Source organism: Anopheles coluzzii, chromosome 2, assembly GCF_943734685.1.
Source record: "Anopheles coluzzii chromosome 2, AcolN3, whole genome shotgun sequence".
NCBI classification, from domain to species: Eukaryota; Metazoa; Arthropoda; class Insecta; order Diptera; family Culicidae; genus Anopheles; species Anopheles coluzzii.
The window spans coordinates 9,249,756-9,268,820 of NC_064670.1; the positions used below are offsets into that span (position 1 = coordinate 9,249,756).

At 45.3% G+C, this 19,065-nt stretch overlaps 1 protein-coding gene across 27 annotated transcripts in view; it reads left to right on the top strand.

Moving 5' to 3' along the window:
- Nucleotides 1-19,065, top strand: part of LOC120949921 (TLD domain-containing protein 2) — a 107,796-nt gene that overhangs the window by 64,626 nt on the left and 24,105 nt on the right. For 10 of the 27 annotated variants that reach the window (XM_040367542.2, XM_040367545.2, XM_049607479.1 and 7 more), the window contains 10 exons: nt 2,777-2,848; nt 9,666-9,772; nt 10,726-11,019; nt 13,003-13,936; nt 14,371-14,995; nt 15,066-15,211; nt 15,753-15,887; nt 16,747-16,886; nt 17,924-17,959; nt 18,873-19,035. In XM_040367542.2, coding sequence (XP_040223476.2) covers nt 2,777-2,848; nt 9,666-9,772; nt 10,726-11,019; nt 13,003-13,936; nt 14,371-14,995; nt 15,066-15,211; nt 15,753-15,887; nt 16,747-16,886; nt 17,924-17,959; nt 18,873-19,035 — 2,652 coding nt within the window. Of the gene's footprint in view, nt 1-1,161; nt 1,731-2,776; nt 2,849-9,665; nt 9,773-10,725; nt 11,020-11,274; nt 11,579-12,360; nt 12,711-13,002; nt 13,937-14,370; nt 14,996-15,065; nt 15,212-15,752; nt 15,888-16,746; nt 16,887-17,923; nt 17,960-18,872; nt 19,036-19,065 lie in introns of those variants that run through there. The other 17 variants (XM_049607480.1, XM_040367543.2, XM_049607481.1 and 14 more) reach the window with 10 other exon arrangements.

Consider the following 19,065-nt stretch of genomic DNA (forward strand, 5'->3'; position numbering starts at 1 on the left):
AAATATGATCCGTTTAACAGAGAGATCGATAGGGCCTTGAGATTAATTTTACCACAAACACTCACGAACATTTGCGCTTATCATGCAACCGAATGCGAATGTGGTATTAGATAACTCCTTCATCGCCACATCATCTTTATCTCGGGCTCCACCTCATACACGAAGCAAAAAAAAAGCATGGTGATAAATCATAACTTATCTCCTTTCGATTGAACAGTCACAGCGGGATGGTTCAATCAGTGCGCTCACATCGTACCATTCAAAGCGTATCACACCACGTGGAAAGAAATATGAATCATTTCAAAATGTTTACATAACATATGTTGACACTTCGATCAAAACATGGCAGGTTATCATGCTACCTGCAAAAATGCCGCAATGTTCTATTCGGTAATCATATGAAACATTTCTATGGTCGTATCTTTATGACCGGATCAGATGGACCCGGTTCACCGGCAGCACAAAGTCCGCTGAAGCAAACAAAGCTCATCCTGCACCCTTTTAATACCTTGCGAACAGTACTCGAGATCCTGCAAGAACACAGCCAAAGGATTAACGATCGCTCCAGTGCAGTTTGTGCAGTGTTTCGGCAAACACTTTTGCTTTGCGTGTGAATGGCTACCAATGCACATGCAGCCAAAGTTCGTTCCACTATCATCTGAAGCACGATGTCACGTGCGCCCAGAAGGGTGGAATGCTTCCCCATGCCCTTTTCCGCCAATAGAACCCGCAAAGAAATGAGTCCGCACGATAACATTCCAACAAGAATGGAAGGGGCGACTGAATAAAAAAAAGCGAACACACACACATTCATCCATTCTCACCTCATACCGTCACGCGTGTGGTGTGGTCTCGGACCGTTTTGTCCGGACCGGACCAGATAAGCGGCAGTAGGTTCCGCCCGACTGAAGTGGTGATACACAGAGCCACTGCAGCAGGAATCAATATTTGGGATCACCCTGCCGCCCCAATCCACCCAACACAGGTAGTCAAGTCCTACAAGCTCCCTGTGCTCTCTGTTGTGGTTCTGCTACGAAATCTTGAACAAACCCTGCCGTCTCTTCCGAAAGAGGGCGAATGCTTATCAGGCGCGGCCCATCATCATAATCATCACCGTGTGTCTGGAGGGGCCCGCCTACGGTGGACAGTACTTGTTATCGCGCAAAGGGAACGCACTTTGTCGCCCTTCGTTTGCTGGACGAACTCGGTTCTGCACAACATTCGTGTTTGTTATACCGGTCACGACGGAGGTCACTATATACAAGTGAGAGCGCGAGCGCGCGCGCGCCAGAGTTTGAAGTCCCTACATATCATCGCTACTGAGGAGGCATTTGTTGTTTTGTTGATGTTTGCTTGTTGTTTTTTTTCCCGTCTTACTAAAATTACTTGTGAAATCGTTTAATAGAGTGGAGTGGATACAGTGACAAACGAGTGTGCATAATTGAAGAAAGAAAAAGTACACAAATTCTTGAAGCTCGTATTCTGGGTAAAACGTAGATTATCCCAGTAAAGTGGTCTCTAGTATCCTACCGTATAACTTGGGGCCTAAAATTTCGGTACTGTTTGCAGTTTAGTTTATGTGTTTGTGTAAAACAATAACAAATAAATTGTGTGTGTGACCTTGAATGTGTGCTTACGGAGTTTCTGCGAAACGAACGGGCACAACACCGAACGATGGAAAAGCCAAAGAAGATTAAAAGTCACTTATCTAAATTTAAGGAGCACTACTGGTAAGGAAATCCGTTACGCCGTGTTATCTCAAATCGCGCAGACTGTGTTTATCCCTGTTATATTGATGGTCGATTTTCGATAGAATGATTCATACGTGCCCACTCCCACTAGCGCCCTTAGGTCGTTTAATGTAATGTGTCATCTAAAAGAAGAAAAAACAATTATATTACTTTTCTACATCTCAGGCTTTAGCAACAACATCATGCATCGCAATGTGTGTTATATACCTTGTTCGCAAGTATATATTGTTGAATTCGCTTAAAATCAAGTGCCAGACCATCGTCAACGTTCATTCGGGCCAAACCTAATTAGAAATCAGCTATCGGAGCTGGCGACCTAATTTGATTGAATTTTGTCGCGCTTTTAAAATGATAATATTGTTTCTTTGGTGGGGCTCCGTTATCAACCCCGAACTACCAGAAAGGCTTTGGCGTGTAAGCCTCTCGGAACGATGCAACCAAAACTCGGAGTGCGCAAAGGCTGGAAAAAGAAACCTTACTCCGAGATAGGGTGTACCTGTTGCAGATTAGATGGACGGCCGAAAAATGTCTGGAACTGGAACCAAGGGCATACAAAACGATTTTTTTTTTTGCTGCCTAGCCTGTCAATATCAGGTCATTGTGAGGATTTTAAGATTTCTTTTCCTCATGAGATAATCATCAATGTTTGTTTATAATTTGCCAAAAGATTGGATCACCCTTTACTTGATGAGTTTTGCTCTTAGTTGTAGAATTAGGACCTTCGTTGTTTTATTGCGTTGTGTTTAATAATTAACATTTATTTTCGCTCCTTATGTTCACTCCTTTCCAATTTACAGCTAGCGCAATTTTCCAGTGTATTAATTATCATTTTTTGTTTGTTTTTCTTTATCTGTTTATTTCATCCGTTCTCTACTGTACGTGTCCTGCATCCCATTGCCTGCACTCCTTGCTCCCTTTCCACGTTTGGCGCCCGTCTGTCTCTAATGGCACGAATGTAATCTATACTGTCGTCTGTGTGTGTTCGTGTTGCATTCGTCGTCGATTTTTGTTTCACTGGCGCACAGGACTCGTAGAGCTAGTCAGGATGTGATACTGTCGAAAAGCTCCGATACACTCAGTAGCCCGCCATACCGAAGGTTAGTTTTATTTGATTTATGTTTTTTTTTCGATTTTAAGTTCAATTTTTCATTTATTTCCGTTATTTTTTTAAGCACCACACGATTGCTAACGATCGGTTTTCGTTACCGTTTTAACACCTTAACTCACAAACCACTAATTTGATTGATTGATTGGGTATTGTTAAAGCATTGAACTGCCGAAAAATGAGCAGCTCTGCACGAGCAGGGAGGAGGTCTAACAATAATGTATGATCATAAATTTGTTTAACGCCACGTTTCTTCGACAACTACTACACAACGCCGGCAACTACGGTTGTTGTTTACTACTGGCCGAAACATTCTTAGCTTCCGCACAAGCGCCTGACACGCAATTTGCCTTCTTGATGTTGTTGCCCACAACGCGTGGTTCACGTGATGATGGTGGCCGGCTTCCCCGGTGTCACTATTTTCGGCCAGCATCGAATGCGGTGCGATGCTCTATCTTAAGTCTATTTTTATCTGTCACTCCGCTTGCCGCAACGCAACGATGCGTGATTCATGAAGGGACTGGAGTTAAGAAGGGGCCCTTTTCAGTTGACCCTTTGAGTGTGATGATGGATGGATTGTAACGGAGTGCCACAACAGAACAACAATAACAACAACAACAACAACAACAACAACACCCAGCGATCAACAGACAGTATCGCTGTGTTAACCTTCACCTGGAAGTGGGTCTCTCGCCACACTGCCGCTTCCCGTTGGTGAAGAAAAATATATGATTCGATCAAACGTAAGCCGCTAACCGATCGCACGCTAGGTAGCTACAGATGTTCGGCGATTTATCATCATGTTTTTGCTTTGTTTACTGCAACCTCGTAACAAAGCTTCGGCACACGACACTTCCTGCGAGCAGCGGCGACACGATAGAGAGGTTCGTGTGTATAAAATCGTTTTCAAACGTTCATTTCGAACGTTTCCTAGCATTCGATTTATTGGTTGCCCAATCAGATGAATCAAAATCGATTGAATGACCAATCGTGGGGGATGCCGGTTGATGGTCAACCGTTAACACCACAGCGTAAAGATCTGTTGGACCAGTTGGCGCAATCTCTTGATTTATGTGTGTTTGTGGTGGTTTGCCAGATTTGTCTCTTTTGTTGGTTGAACACATTGAATGATTGAAAGTGTGTAAATGAATTGGAACATTGGACTTTGAAGATCATCAATATTAGTGGCAAGAAATAGCACAATACACAGATACTAATTAACAGTGTCAGCAGATTGAAAGACGTGATAAACCGTATCGCTTAATTGCATAACATTACTTTCGTTTGTTATTGATTCAGTCAGTGCGTTTAATTTCGGGCGAGTTTCATGGTCCCACGTCCCCATGTGTGTACTAATTAGCCAAATTCGTTGTCCAAAATCGAGTACATTCGAGGGGAGAGGACGGATGGGGCACCACTACAACCCAAGGGCACGTTTCGTAACGTGCGTTACATTGCGTGTGCGGTATTGTATGTCGTGCAGTGTAACACTAAACAAAACTACGAATGACTATGTGCTTTTTCCCTTGCCGTGTGACACGGTTAACAGAGAGAGCAGCACATTTTTTTGTTGTTTTATAGTAAGCCGTATCTTTCACCTTGACATTAAACACCATCCTCCGAAATGCGCTCGGGGTGCGTAACAGTGTGTCTAATCGAAAACAATTGCAATACACACCGCCGCGGGGTAAAAGTGTGAGGTTGGGTCGATCGATTTGTCGAATGACACACACTGTCAATAACCTTCGGGATTTGTTTACCACCCTTTGCAACGGGGTGTGTAATAATGTCTCGGATGGGGGTCTACTAATACCGCGCTCAGCTCCGTGCATAATTAGCTTCGGCCCTGCAAGGCACGGACGCCTGGAGCGGACGTATACCGTTCGAATGTACTTCCTTTCCACACTTTGGGAAACGTTGCCTATTTGCATATCCTGTGTGTGCGTGTGTTCTTCTGCATATATGGCAGCATGGCAGGCATGGTAAGGCGGCAGAACCATGGCGAGTGTGGGATTGTGTCGAACCCTGTCCGGGCAAATGAAGCCATCGGGCAATAAAGCGTACAATGTCCTAGATACACTACAATTCATACTACTGCCTACTTCTGAGATGCTGAGCGAAACCTGAGGGCTGACAATGTGTAATGGGTGTTGGTTATGGTATGTTAGCAAGCTGTTGTTAAATCGGTTTTAAAGAACTTTAATCTTTTATTAGTAAATCCGTTGTGTAAGGGCAGGTTGACAGCGAGGAAGTCATTACGCCAACAAGATGATAAAGTGCAGACCATCTGATCTTGATATCCTATCGACAATAATTCAACATTGAAAATTATATAAATCATAAAAAAATTGTTTGAATAGATTGTCAGAACAATCTTAAGTATTATTGGTGTCCTTCAAGCCGACAATCGATCCCGTACAGTCACCAGCAGTTAAATTCAGTTCACTTTTAAGTTTGAAGCGAACACATCTGCTCCAGAACTTGCCCGCTTCATTAGAAACGAATGCTCGTCTGCTTGCCGCTCGCTATTGTAAACCTTGAAAGTAAGAGGAAAGGTAACCCCTATTCAAGCTGATCTCATTTTGTTGAACAGATCTGCATTCGTTATGTCTAGTCACAAACGCAAAGATGTTCGACTATACAAGATCATTATTTTTGCTGTGGATGAAATTCAGTATAATAAACCTTTCTATCTTAAGATCATATTATCTGAACTGTAATCTTTTATGTATTATGATGTTTTTAAGTAGCGCATACTTCTTCAAATCTTTTCCTTAACTCACGGGTTGTTAGAAAAACTTGTGAAAAACACAACTACAACATAATGAAAATAGATTTCTCCATCTTCTCTCTCTGGAACGGTGGAACCCACTCGGGTCAACCTTTTTCCGGGTAGGTTCAATGTCACACGAATTTGCGGTTTTCGCTCCGCTCGATTGGCACCGGGATTGGGATCAATTTCCAGCCAATCGTCTGCAGTAGCGCTCCCTCGGTGTTTGGTGGTCGAAAGCGTGCAGCACTTTCGTTCCAGGTGGCCGGGAACAACCCAGTATGATGGACGCAATTGCTTGGAATCGGTGTTCGAATCGGTGTGGTGTGTGGTGCCGGGTGCTTTGAACTTGAAATTCTTCACCCATACGCAATGCCCGTTGGTGGTTGGATGTGCGCATATTACGCAGCTCGCACCTGAAAAAGGGCTTGCTTCGCTGCTACCAACTGCTGCACCGGCAACCACCCTTAAACCGTACTCCAATCGGGTTTCCTACACATTTGTACACCTTCGGAGAGCAGCATGCCAAAATCGCAATCATGCGGAACAGTCGTAACACCGCTCTCGAAGCCATAAGTAGTTGGAAAGGGCTCTGGAGGGTTTGGTGTGGACCGAAGCGTCTCCTACTCCGAGTGTCGTTGCTTGGTTGCTTTCGGTTCATTTCACTTTTTAAGGTATTAATTCCTTCCTTTGCTATGAGAACACTAATCGATGTGGTTGAGTCTGTAACGTCACGGATTGACAGATTTATCGTGCATAATTTAATTATAAGGCTGTGGTCAACCGTATCCAATCGATCCGTACGCTCCGACATGACCTCGAACAATGCTGACGACTTGATCGCTTTTAACGTCAGATGATAAGATCTTTCACTTTAATCAATAGACCTCCCTCGGTCGCAGACACTGTGTGTGTGTGACTTTGTCAGCCTTAAACACACACACACACACACACACACATATACATACTCGATCAAACTTAGCGACTCCGCACATATATCATGTCAATCTACAACCAAAGTCCATCTATTTGTCTCGCCCTCATGATGCCGCCACTTGTCGTAACTACAGCGTAAACTGCATTTTTCCACCATTCGGTGCCAGATGTTACGCTTCCTTTACAGGTCACAGTACTAAGCACACACACACACACGCGCGTAAAGGGGTACATATGTTCGCCTTCCCTTTCCTTAGTAGCTGGGCCTCACTAATGTGCGGTATCGATTGCGTTAAATCTACTACCGATACCGATTGTAGAGATTCTAGAGCCCACCGCCGAGTAACCTTCGCCCCCGGGGGGAGTCCGTGGTGGAGGTACAGTCACAGGCATGTCCTACGACAACGCCATACATCAGCGGCATCCACTGTGTAGTAGAGTTCGAAGCTACTGATCGTGTCAAATTTGTGTTATAATTATCTTGATTCACGCCACCCGCTAGCCATCAGGTGTTGTTGCCCTTCTCTCTCTCTCTCTCACTCACTCTCGATAGCTGACGTCGGGACACTGGCGCAGTGGCACACAGCAGAGATTGGCAAGTGCGGTGCGACAACGTTCACTGACTGTCATTCATTCCATTTTAAAAAGCACACTGGTTCGAAGCCTGCAGCTATAATAGTGCTGATTTCATCTCTCAACTCAGTACTCGCTGTCAAAGACCCCCGTCGTGCCTCCTCTAGTGTAAGTCAGCCCAGTAAGTCAATGGAGCTTTCTGCGCAGGTTTTCTGTCGGCAATGGGAAGCACACAAATGCACCCAGAGACACCAACCAGCTAGCTCCCCCCTCCTCCCATCCTGTGTAGAGGAAGGGTAGGTAAATGGAAGCAGAGCAAGTGAATGCGTACGACAAGTTAATCGTGCCCTACCGGAAGCATTCATTCTGGTTTAATGTGGTGCAAAAGTTTTCCTTGATGGCCGCGTATGGTATTTTCTCTCCAGCCCTACCCCTCCACCAGCCCTCATATCCATTGAAATAGTGACCACGAACAGTCACCGCCACCAGGTCACTGGCTCATGAGATGTATGTTTGTCTAGGCAAAAACGGAAGAGATGATGCGGGCCGTGATCACAGCCAACGAACGATGAACTATCGGCACTGCTCGATAGATGAATAGGCATCGGATGCGTAGTTGTTGGAGCTCAGCTTCACTGGAAGTTGATTTGAAACCTACACCTATAGTGGCTGTGCTGCTTCTCGGCGGCGACAAAGCATTAGTGGAGGAATTTTACCCGACTAAAGTCACACTTGCCAGGCGGATGCCATGATTTATGAACCTCGATGTGGCCGTTCAAGGAGAGAGATGCGAAAGGGAGATCTTGCCATTCGCGCGACAATGGAGGTCGTGTCGCGGCATATTGCTGGTGATTCGTCAAGAAGATTTTACAGCTTGTGGAGCAGAGCACGGGAGGAAGTTTGGTGTGTGCCTGCTGCGGCACTATAAATCAAGTTCATAGACATGGTCTTTTGCTTAACTATGAAAGCAGCATGAGGTTTGACAGGGTTGAAAGGTAACTTGCAAGAAGCGGTGAGAAACGATACAGTAATGTTTACCCTATTTGAATACCCATAACTCCCCCTTTCGGGTAGTCGCGAGCAGGATTGTCGCGAAAAGGCAAACAGCTGCTTCTGTCGAACATTTACTCTCTTAAAGTGGAGCCTAAGTAGCAGGTGTCACTATTAATGTCAAATGTGACATGATGGCAGTTATTGCATTAAAGTTTACTCCTTAGTATGTGATGTACATCGGGGCACAGTGATCGATTATAATTTAAATCGTAAATGCCCTCGAAACTGACACTCAGTTCCTATGAAATGTAAAGTTTAGGTTTGATTTAAAAGTCGTCTGAATAGTATTAATGGAATAATATACATATACCAGTATTTTTCAGAACCTTCCGTTGTTAGTAATTGTAATGACTGTGTTTGTGCATACTATCTATACTATAAACGTGATAAATCTATTATCATTTCATCGTCCACTATTATCAGTCCATTGCGTATTTACTATGTATAACCGCATACTGTAAAGCCTGCAGCTATCCGGTCATGGTACAAATAACGACCAAAAAGACTCCAACCGCATAAAGGTACAGGATAGGAAACTGAGCAGCAGTGATCGTTATAATTATCCAATTAGCAAGTGTGACAACTTGCTCCTGCCCGGTCGCTCTACTAGCCATGGTTCGCTTTTTGTATCTGTTCGACCAGAGACGGGCATTTCGTGAGCTTTTAATTCTGCGCATAATCGAACCCGATTCCTGTGTCGATTAACACGTGATCGGTTTTGTTTGCTATCCATCGAAGTGAACACGATAAAAATAGAAATTTAGCACACCAACAGTAAAAAGCGGGGACGACACATTTCGCGGCTGTTAATTCAAATGGCGATAATTTAATTATCTCAACCTGTAATTAGCTATACTTAAACGTTCTAGAAGGCCAATTTTCGCACTTAATGCATTACTAACAAGTCTGTTTGATTATGCTTTGGCCAAACCTACCATGGGGAAAAGAAATTGTTTTTACTTTATTGACCGTAGCCATACGTGTGTGACTATCTTAATCTATCATAAATTTATTCCTGCCAAGTAGACAGCGCAAGTAAGTAGTAGATGGTAGTAAAAGTGTTTAGTTCGCTTTTAATTGCTAATATTACTCCAAGCACGTACAATAAAGCCCGCGCGCCTCGCCCCATAGATCCTGCACGTGTGTGGTAGACTATGTATGCCTGATGTTCTGTGTTACCTGGCCTGTGATTTACCCTCCTGCGTGGGGTGTGTGTGATCTTATCGAACGATTTGAATCACAAGCCTGATAGAGAGGGAGAAGAACAAAAAAAAAAACAGACAAAATCTTTACTGTCCATTTAAGTGAATTATGGTACGACCGTTTTACGACCCGGCAGTACACCATTGTCGCGAATGGCCCAAGTAACGTGCCGTTCGTGCCGTTTTGGTTGGCATTCGAGATACATACCAGTGTGTGCTCAGTGAATAATATATTTTCTTCTTTTCTTCTTTTTTCTCGTTACTCACCAAAACAGGAGCAAATCCAGGAGTGTCGATCATGGACTGGCCGCACCGTTCGATCTAGACTCGCTGCGCTCAAAGGTTGAGGGTAGATTCGAAAGCATCGATCGACTATCAAAAGGTAATATCTGTTTGCATCATGTGTGGTGTCCGCTGTAGCTTTCGAACCGTTTGAACCAAAAACCATAAATGGTTCACGATGGCAAACAAGAAAGAAAAGACCCGCCCATTGCGCCTCCGTTCTATGTGTCCTGCACACAATGTTTAGCCACCCAATGCTGCAGTGGCATAAGCACCACCAGCAATCAATAAATAAACATAAAACAGATTCCTCGCAACTAGTGCAACTTTGTTGCACTTGCCAGCCAGCCAGCTCCTGCTACATGGCTTTCACACTGCTGCGCACCCACTTCGGAATCAAGACTGAGCGCCGAAACTATCATCCCTTAAGTGGCGAGAGCGGTGCTCCTTACTCTCCTCCAGCGGGCTTTATTTACATTTGCCACGTTGCTCTATGCCCTGCGCTGCGCTCGATCTTCTTACATTGTTTCAAACAAATATGAGCTTCTTTAAAGACAGAGTATGCTTTTGTCAGCAGATTTATCAAAAATCTCACTCAGTTGTGTGTGGCGTCAGTGTGTGGGCTTCGAGCGGAAAGTGAAAACGTACAAACAATTCTTGCTTTGCTGCTGGCCATCCCGAAGGGTCCATACGATCCGTAGTGTTTGACGAGTGAAGACGGGTCGCTAAGCTCCCGGGCGTTCCCAACCATTCGTGGGTGCAGAGATGCAACGAAAAACGTTTATACTGTGTCGCCGGGAAAAGCCGTTGCTGCAGTACGCATTTATCGTTGTCTTTACGAAACGGCTGAACTGTTGCACGCCGTTGCTGCGCATTGACCCATCGTACAGCTTGTGGAGCTTTCAGCAGCCAAACCAGCGTTCCAGCCCAAGCCAGCAAGGTTTAATGGACATCACTTTCCCTACTTGCCATATGTGGTTAAATGTTTCGGTGAACTGTTTTCGATTTACACTACAAATAGCTCTAATTTCCCGCTTTTTCCTCTTCCCGCAGATGGCGAAAAGAAGCGCTCGATGCCCACGATACCCACCATTACGTACACAGTGAAGGACCGGGACACACTGACATCGGTGGCGGCCCGCTTCGATACGACCCCGTCAGAGCTGACGCAGCTGAACCGTTTGGCCAGTTCGTTCATCTACTCCGGGCAGCAGCTGCTCGTGCCGGACAAAAATGCCAAAGCGAGCGCGGATGGCGAGTCCGATGCTAGCACGGAACGTTCCTCCAACAGTCCCACCGATGGTCGCCGCAAGGGCTCACAGGAAGATTTGTCCCAGGACGAAAAAGGTACGCCATCTACAGCGCAATATATCGCGCAAAGCTGTTGAAAAACGATCATTCCTACGACTTTAATATTCACCAACCGGTTTGAACGAACCAGCTCTACTGTGGTGCTCATTGGCCCATAGTGCGGCAATATACTGTGGGTTTGCTGTTTTCGCTCGCGTTGCACGAGCGAAATGACGGGCGAAAAACGCTGCTTCGCGGCTGTCAAAACCACGTGTGTGTATTGGTGTGTGTGTGTGTGTGTGGGGGGGGTTTGTGTGTGTTGTATTCTCTCTAGGGTGTGTTGTTGTCCACGCAGCTGTTGTCGATATAATTTTGCAACCCGAGGGTGCATTCGATGCGGTGCGAATTTGTTTGTGAATTGTGTTTGGAATTGCACTTTCCTAAAATTGCGTCCCACCGAGCTGGATGACGGTCTGGCACTGTTGCCTTCACGCCATTAGAGAAGAGTCAGACCGACGTCAGCGGGTCGGTCTCGGTTTGTCCATGGGCAAAGTGCGGGAATCGGTGTAAATATTTGATCAAATGTTGAAAACGGTGGTGTTTTGCAAGAATGGAGGTAAGTGTGGGATGGAAGATATTACGTTTGCGACAATATCGATGCCACAAGCACGCTGGTTAGTAAATGCTTTTTCGTTTTAGAGCAAATGGTGTCTATGTGTGTTTTTATCGCAGAACGGAAATGCATCCGTTGTAATTTCGTTGTGCTAATTTGCCCGTGTGCAGTACACAGATCATGTTTTTGAGATTGTATTTCATTTAGAAACGATTTTAATTTCATGTTTTATGCAGTCAAAATACGTCTGAGGATTATTATAGCAAAATTATGGCAGTGGACCATTCCCAGTTAATAAAAGAATACTAAATATTTATTAGTTGCCATTTAAACTGATAAACAACACTCTCCGATACAAGCAGCACAGTATTGAATCACATGAGAATTTCGATATTGCCATTAAAACTCCATTACAGCTCACATCCAAACCGCAAGCGACAGGGAGAGGGCGAATTATAAGTCTTTAAAACAAAAGTCGCATTAATTATTAAGGCTTTGCTAATTGTACGTAATGTTGTGTCCCATTCTGCTGAAACGTATTGCCAGTACTGCCGCAATGGCATTCAAAAAAGATTTGGCGGCATTGTAGCCCCTGCCCCACATGACGAACCGAGTGTGACAACAATGATAAGAAAAAACTGGAACCATTTGCTCACCAACACACGCATGCAAAGCCGATAGCGCAATAAGAATCTTTGCGGGATTGTGTTAATTGTGCCTTCCCACACAAATGCAACTCATATACCACGTCGCACAGTCCGCCGGCAGCCGCCGGATCATCGTTGTTGGTTGGTTGGTTGGTTGGGTGCCGGTTGTGTTTGTAAAGCTTCCGTGCTGTGATCGTCGTACGTACACTGTTACCCTGCTGCGGATTGCCCAATAGAGACCGGCGGTGACAGATGCGACAGATGCGCTAGTTCGCCCGCCCAGTAATGTAGTGCGGCGTGGTGCGCAAATCGTAATCAAATGATTACTGCCGCTCGGATCAGACGAGTGAAGACAATTGTGTAGTGTCTGTTTGTGTAGTGCATTATAATTCACCCAATACCGATTGAATGATTGTTGGACGAAAGGTGAAAAATGGATTCGTGGACACTGGATTCTGGAGTTAACTTTTTGCGCGACAAGCTATCAGGTTTGTTACAGGAGATGCGATTGTTGATCTTTGCATCGGTGTGTTTGCTTTGCTGCTGACGACATTAACTGTTCGCCTCCAAGTTGGTGGGCTATGTTGACACATCCACAAAGCGCTGTGTCTGAGATGAACGAGGTTTCTTTGCTTCTCCAAGCTTAAGGCTCCACTAAAAGTGGAACAAAATAGTGAATCACTCTGTACAGTACAGACACGCTTAACATGCTTAACACTACCCGCGAACACTATCCAACGTGATGCTAATATCTCATATCTGCTCCGTTTTTCTTTTTAGATTTGCTGGAAGGACTTCGCCCGGGCTCGCCGAAGCCGGGCCACATCGAGCGTGTCGCCTCACCGAACACACAGAGCGGTGGCGCCGGCGGCGGTGGCGGAGGCGGTGGTACTGCCGGCACGGCGGCCGGCGGTGCCGATGACGACGATCCCGTCACCATCCAGCGCTTCCTGAAGATTAACGTGCGGCACATCACCGACGGGCAGGGTGTGGTGGGTGGCGTACTGCTCGTCACCCCGAACGCCGTCATGTTCGATCCGAACGTGTCGGACCCGCTAGTCATCGAGCACGGGCCGGAAAGCTACGGCGTGATTGCGCCGATGGAGTTCATCGTGAACGCGGCCATATTTAACGACATTGCCCATATGCGCGTGCAGGGTGCGACCGGTGGCAACGAGACGGCGGAGAAGGCCGAAATCTACCATCCGGTGCCGGTGGAGAAACCGTGCTCGCGCTGCGACACCCACTCGCCCGGCAAGGATTCGCTGCTGGTGAAGGACGAAACGTTCCCGGAGCTGGGCGTCGGCTCGGTGGAAGGGTGCGACGATCAGGAGTCGATCTGCTCGAGCAACGAGCGGGACGGGGACGCATTTCCGAAAGCGTTCGAGCGGGACCTGGTGACGCCCAACAACCTGCAGCGCCTGCACGGCGACTCGACGGAGAGCGGCGGCAGCTCGGTGGAGCCGAAAGCGTCCTCCACCGAGCCGCCCCTCTTCCTGTCGTACGATCGTGACTCCTCCCAGTCTCACACGCCCAACTCCCTCGACCACAGTGCCGGTGCTTCGAACGAGCAGCAGCAGCAGCAGAAGCAGGCAGGCGATAAGACTGACCAAACCAAGACCAACAGTATCTTAGAGGATCCCACCATGCGCTCCCTGGAGGAGCGGCGGAGAAGCCTACTCGACCAGCACTGGGCAATCCCCAGCAAGGACAGGTTAGCAAACGGGTTCATTTTGGTTGCTGATCCATTGCCTCCATCATACACGTCATCACAGCACAAAACACAGTATTGCATGTTATGATTTCATTGGTAAAATTTACTAACAACATTCCTAAGGTGATAAAGCGATTGGTAACACACAGTATAGGATTTGTTGGTGACTCTCGCGTAACCACAATCACCGACAAGCACAATCTAACACTGGGATGAGTGAATTGGTTTAAAAAGTTTGTTCTACCTAAGGAAATTGTTACAATTTTATCATGTTTTTTTCTCGATTTTGTTTTCATCGTTTCTGCTTTTGTTTCCGTTTCTCCCGCATCCCAATTTCACCGTGCGCCCCCTCATTCCCATCATACAACATACCTCTCCCGCATCATGCTTCCATTCTGCGCTGTTACATTTGCTCCTTACCGGAGAGCGTATAGATTAAAGTGTTATTGCGATCAATCATCATCTCGAAGATCTCTGGACGACGAGGAGGCGGCAAGCACCGGCAGCGGAGCTACGGCCACATCCTCCTCCACGGCTGGCGCCGGCTCGATCGGCGGTGGTGCAACGGGAGGCGCCCACGGTGCCCACCACGCCCCGATAGCGCCGATCGCCGAGGCAGCCGGTGACGGGCAGCTGGTGAAGCAGTCGTGCCACGATTCCGGCATCGATATCCGTGACCCGGCCCACGGCTCCTCACTGACGACGGGTGCCACCGGGGGCAGTGGCAGCAGTGCGGCCAGCTCGGTCGCCAGCATCCCCATTGTGGCGCCGATCGCAGCGAAAAAAGTGTACAGCGATGCGGACATCGTGCTGAGCGCGGACTGGGTCCCACCGCTCACGATTGCACCGACCCACCTGCACGACAGCTCGCCACGCAGCAGCAGCTCGCTGGTGTCGTCCGCACACCAGAGCACCCTGTCCACGCTGACGTCCGATGCCGGTGGCCGGAAGAAGACGTCCAGCGTGAGCTTCAGCGTGGACGAGCACGATGCGCACGGTGCTACCGGTCCGGCCGGATCCGGATCGCTCGATAAGGGTGGCGAAACGAAAAAGAACAAGGTAGGTGTATCATTCAAGCCGTGCAATTTCTGTGTTGGTGAACTAACGGATGTATTTTTGGCCTTTTTAGATGCTAAAGCGGCTCTCCTACCCACTGGCCTGGGTTGAAGGATTAACGGGCGAAGGTGGTAGCAGCAGCCACAAGTCAGATTCGATTGAATCAGCACCCAACACCGGTGACTCTAATCAGAGCGTATTTTCAAAAGTATTTTCCAGGTAGGTCCAGCGTAATGTTTGCGCACGGCGAACGAATACTTTTATTTAATTAGATTTGGTTTTGATGCACAGTTTATACAAGCAACGAACAGTTCTTCATAATACCGACTTGCTACTGAAGCAAAGGGTGTGCTGCAGTATGCGTGCAGTATCACAGCACTTTGTCCAAACTTTTCTTAACTTAACTTTTCTTACAATTCCGATCACCACAACCAGCACACATATTTCGGTTTCAATATTTTTACCACACTAACTGAACACGTTTTATTAACTTTACGTTATGTTTAAAGTGCACATTTACCAGGCCGGTGCGATTCGTAAGCGCGTACGGCAGGTTCTTTTTCAGTTTGAGGTGTTTTCTTGTTTTTTTTTGCCAATTATTGTTGTTTTTGGTTTCCGAGCAATCATGGCTAAACTTACTACTAATTCCTCTACTTGTAAATTGATGCCAAATTCCCTTCACGTTCGTACCATTTTCTATCTTTCTGGAAAATCACGTCACACAAAAAAAAAACCTAACCTATACTTCGAAACGAAAAAGCTCACCCATCACATTGGTTTCGGAGCTGGGCGGAAATTTGTTTTTGTCCAAGACGCCATCGGAAGACTCCGGGGGCTCGCCGGTTCCGCCACTGACACCGCACGAGGCGCAAACAGGGGGGTCGGTTACGGCCGGGTAAGACTTTGTACTTCCATCCATACGACTTACGAACGCCAAACCCCCGAAAGCATAATAGCCTAACCCTATTACGTCACTCTCTTTCGCTGTCGTGTGTTCTGTGCCCTTTTGTTTCACTCTCTTTCACACTATGCTGTCTTCGTGTACATTTTCTTTCTCACCTTTGTTCGATGTTGAAACACTTCTCACACTTCCTCGACTGGATGAATGCCACTAGGCAATTTCGGTTGAGATTATGATTTTACTGTTTATTGATGTGTTTGCCATCTTCACAATGTGTGTCTTTTTTCAGTTGTGGTATTTTAATAGCTCAATATAGTTGTTATAATTTCATATCTTATCACCATCCTGCTTGTGATCATCGAAAAGATGAAAAGGATGACATGATAACGACAGACTACTGCGTCGTCCTATCTTCTGTTTTGCTACCACTGTCCTCGATCGATAGGATCGAGCTCATTTTTGTTTGCTTACGATCGATTTTTAACCCCAAGTTGTCCTTGACAAACCGAACCGTATTTCAAAAGTTTGATTTCACATGTACGTGTTTTGTTGCCATTTATGTAGGAATTAATGTAATAAGCTGGCGACTATCCACACCAGACCGTGGAACATTTTTGCGTTCAACAAACACTATTTCCTTACGTCCTCGTGTGTAAAAAGCGCGAACAAAGGACGACGTTCTCTGTTCATTGTGTAGTTGTATTTGTCGTAGTGTCCATATAGTGCCAAACTATTTCAACACACCTTTTGAATGTGTTATGCCTGTAGAGTGTATGCTACTAGCGGAACTAGCCAGTAAAATGCGTACAGTAATCCGCACTGTTTACTAATCTGTTTCCTTCGCCAATTCCAGACGATCATCGATCGGTACATTCATTCGCCAGCATCCCTCTGAGGGTAGCGCGAACAAGCAGAAGCCGGCGCCACCGAAACTGGACTACCGTTCAATGGTGTCCATCGACGATATGCCAACACTGTTCGTCAGCTTTGATAGTAAGTATTTTTCGCTTCTGCCTATCGAGTTTATATCATCGTTACAACTGTAACATTAAATTCACCCTTTGTTTAAATATGTTCAACTGTTTCACTTGACTGTTAGTTCTTTGATGGAAAAGTTGCGTTACGTTTCAAAGTTACTTACGCATTGACATGCGGCCTGCATTTTTTACCGCTTGTTTAACAGTTTAGTCTTGTTCTTGATTGCCGCTAACTTGTTAGAGTTCAGTTACAAAATACCAATCATATATGAATTTATTCTACAGGTTGGTTTTTTAGCAAATCCTTGAAGTTGCGTTTGGTTTTGTTTAATGTTGAAAACTTTATTGCACACTTAGTTAACTAACATCTAGAACTATTCACACCAGCATACATCAGTTGATACTGCAAATCAATGCGCTACCAAATCTAATAATTGCACTTACAATGTAGTAAAATTTCACCAGAGATCATCGATAGTTACGTAGCAGACACCTTAGCGCATCGTCTCACACTTTCGTAGTTTCAAAATTATGTGCCCGCTGCGATCTTTTATTTATTATCGTTATCAATTTGTTGAATTTTATCTGTATATTCTGATCATATATCAGGGTCGTATTTTCTGATTAAAATTCTTAAAAAATTGTTCACATAAGAGTCGTTGCTGCAGGAAACTTTCGAGCAAAGCCTGTTGGCTAGGATTTGTCTTCTTTTCGTTGTTGTTTTTCAATCGTTGATGTCACGTTGTGGATATGTATTTTGGAATCTTTTTCACCTCTTTATCTCTCTTCTTTACATCTCTCTTCTGCGCTCATACTTTATCCCCTCGATACTCTGCGTGCTTTCCAACAAACTCATTCCCCACGCCATTGTACACAAACTACAAAACCAACTACAACTACTACTATTACTTCTACTACTGCTACTGCTACAATATCCAACCCTACCAATCAATCATCATCATCACTACAACAACAACAAAAAACATCAACAATATGAATCAATTATCACTACTACTACTACAACTACAACAACCGTTGCTCACAATCTTTCAGTGAAGGCCCCATTGTTTCCTCAACTTGAGAAACTTGGTAGGTTAAACACACACGTCACACAGTGACGGCGCTCATTTGCAACTCATCCTGTGCGGGTCCTGTTTTTATTTACACTACTGTTGTCCCACATCCCGTGCTAGAGCATTGTTTGTATCATTATTATAACAAAAGTACATTATTTATCAGCTGAATGTGATTTCATTTTATTTTCCATCGATCTTCCTCCTTCACCACCTTGCTGTCGTGATCTTTCAATTTCTTGTCACACTTGTTCTCAACAATCGAGCGCCGTACCGTTGTCATACTCGTAATAAATCTGTCATCTATTCAGTCCTATCTTCTGTCTGGTATCTCTATTGTGCACTGTACTGTTGTGTGTGTTTTTTGTACTACATAAGGAGTGTGTGTGTGTGTATGTATCTAAACTTTTCGACGTCTAAGGGCAAACATATCGTGTCCTTCGATTTCTAATTTGTACATCCTGATTATGTAAAAATTTTTGATTTTCTAAACCGTGTCTGCATGTGCATTATTTCACTTTTAAAGCATTTTATAAAATTATTTCTTTCAATGCATGAATTTTTTGCAATTATGTTTGTAGTTGTTTTTTTTTTCAACAAAAAATATGCTCATTTGACCAAAAGTGTACGATATATTAAAAAAACTGCTTTATTTTTACACCACAAAATGCTTTTATAGCAATTCTGACATCTATTTCAATACAAAAAGAAAAGAAAAAACAAAAACGTTCTTGAATGATTTACTACTGTTCTTCACCGGTGTTCACACGGCTGCATATTGCATGGCTTTTACTGCTTACTAACAGTGCAATTTCTACCCGCTTGTAATCGATTCATGTGTGCAAGGGAATATAATGCTCAAGTCAACATATGTGCCTATTTCACACCTCGCTATCATTTCACGCTCTCTCGTCGCTTTCTCGCAATAGAGCTTATCCCACGACCGGCCCGAGCTTGTCCGGACCCACCGATGTACCTTCGGTTGCGCATGGGACGCAAGATCGGCAAGAACACACCGCTGCCGACGACGGTAATGTCCTACGGCAAAAACAAGCTGCGTCCCGAGTATTGGTTTAGCATTCCAAAAAATAAGTAAGTAGTGTTGTTAAGTGACAACCCGTC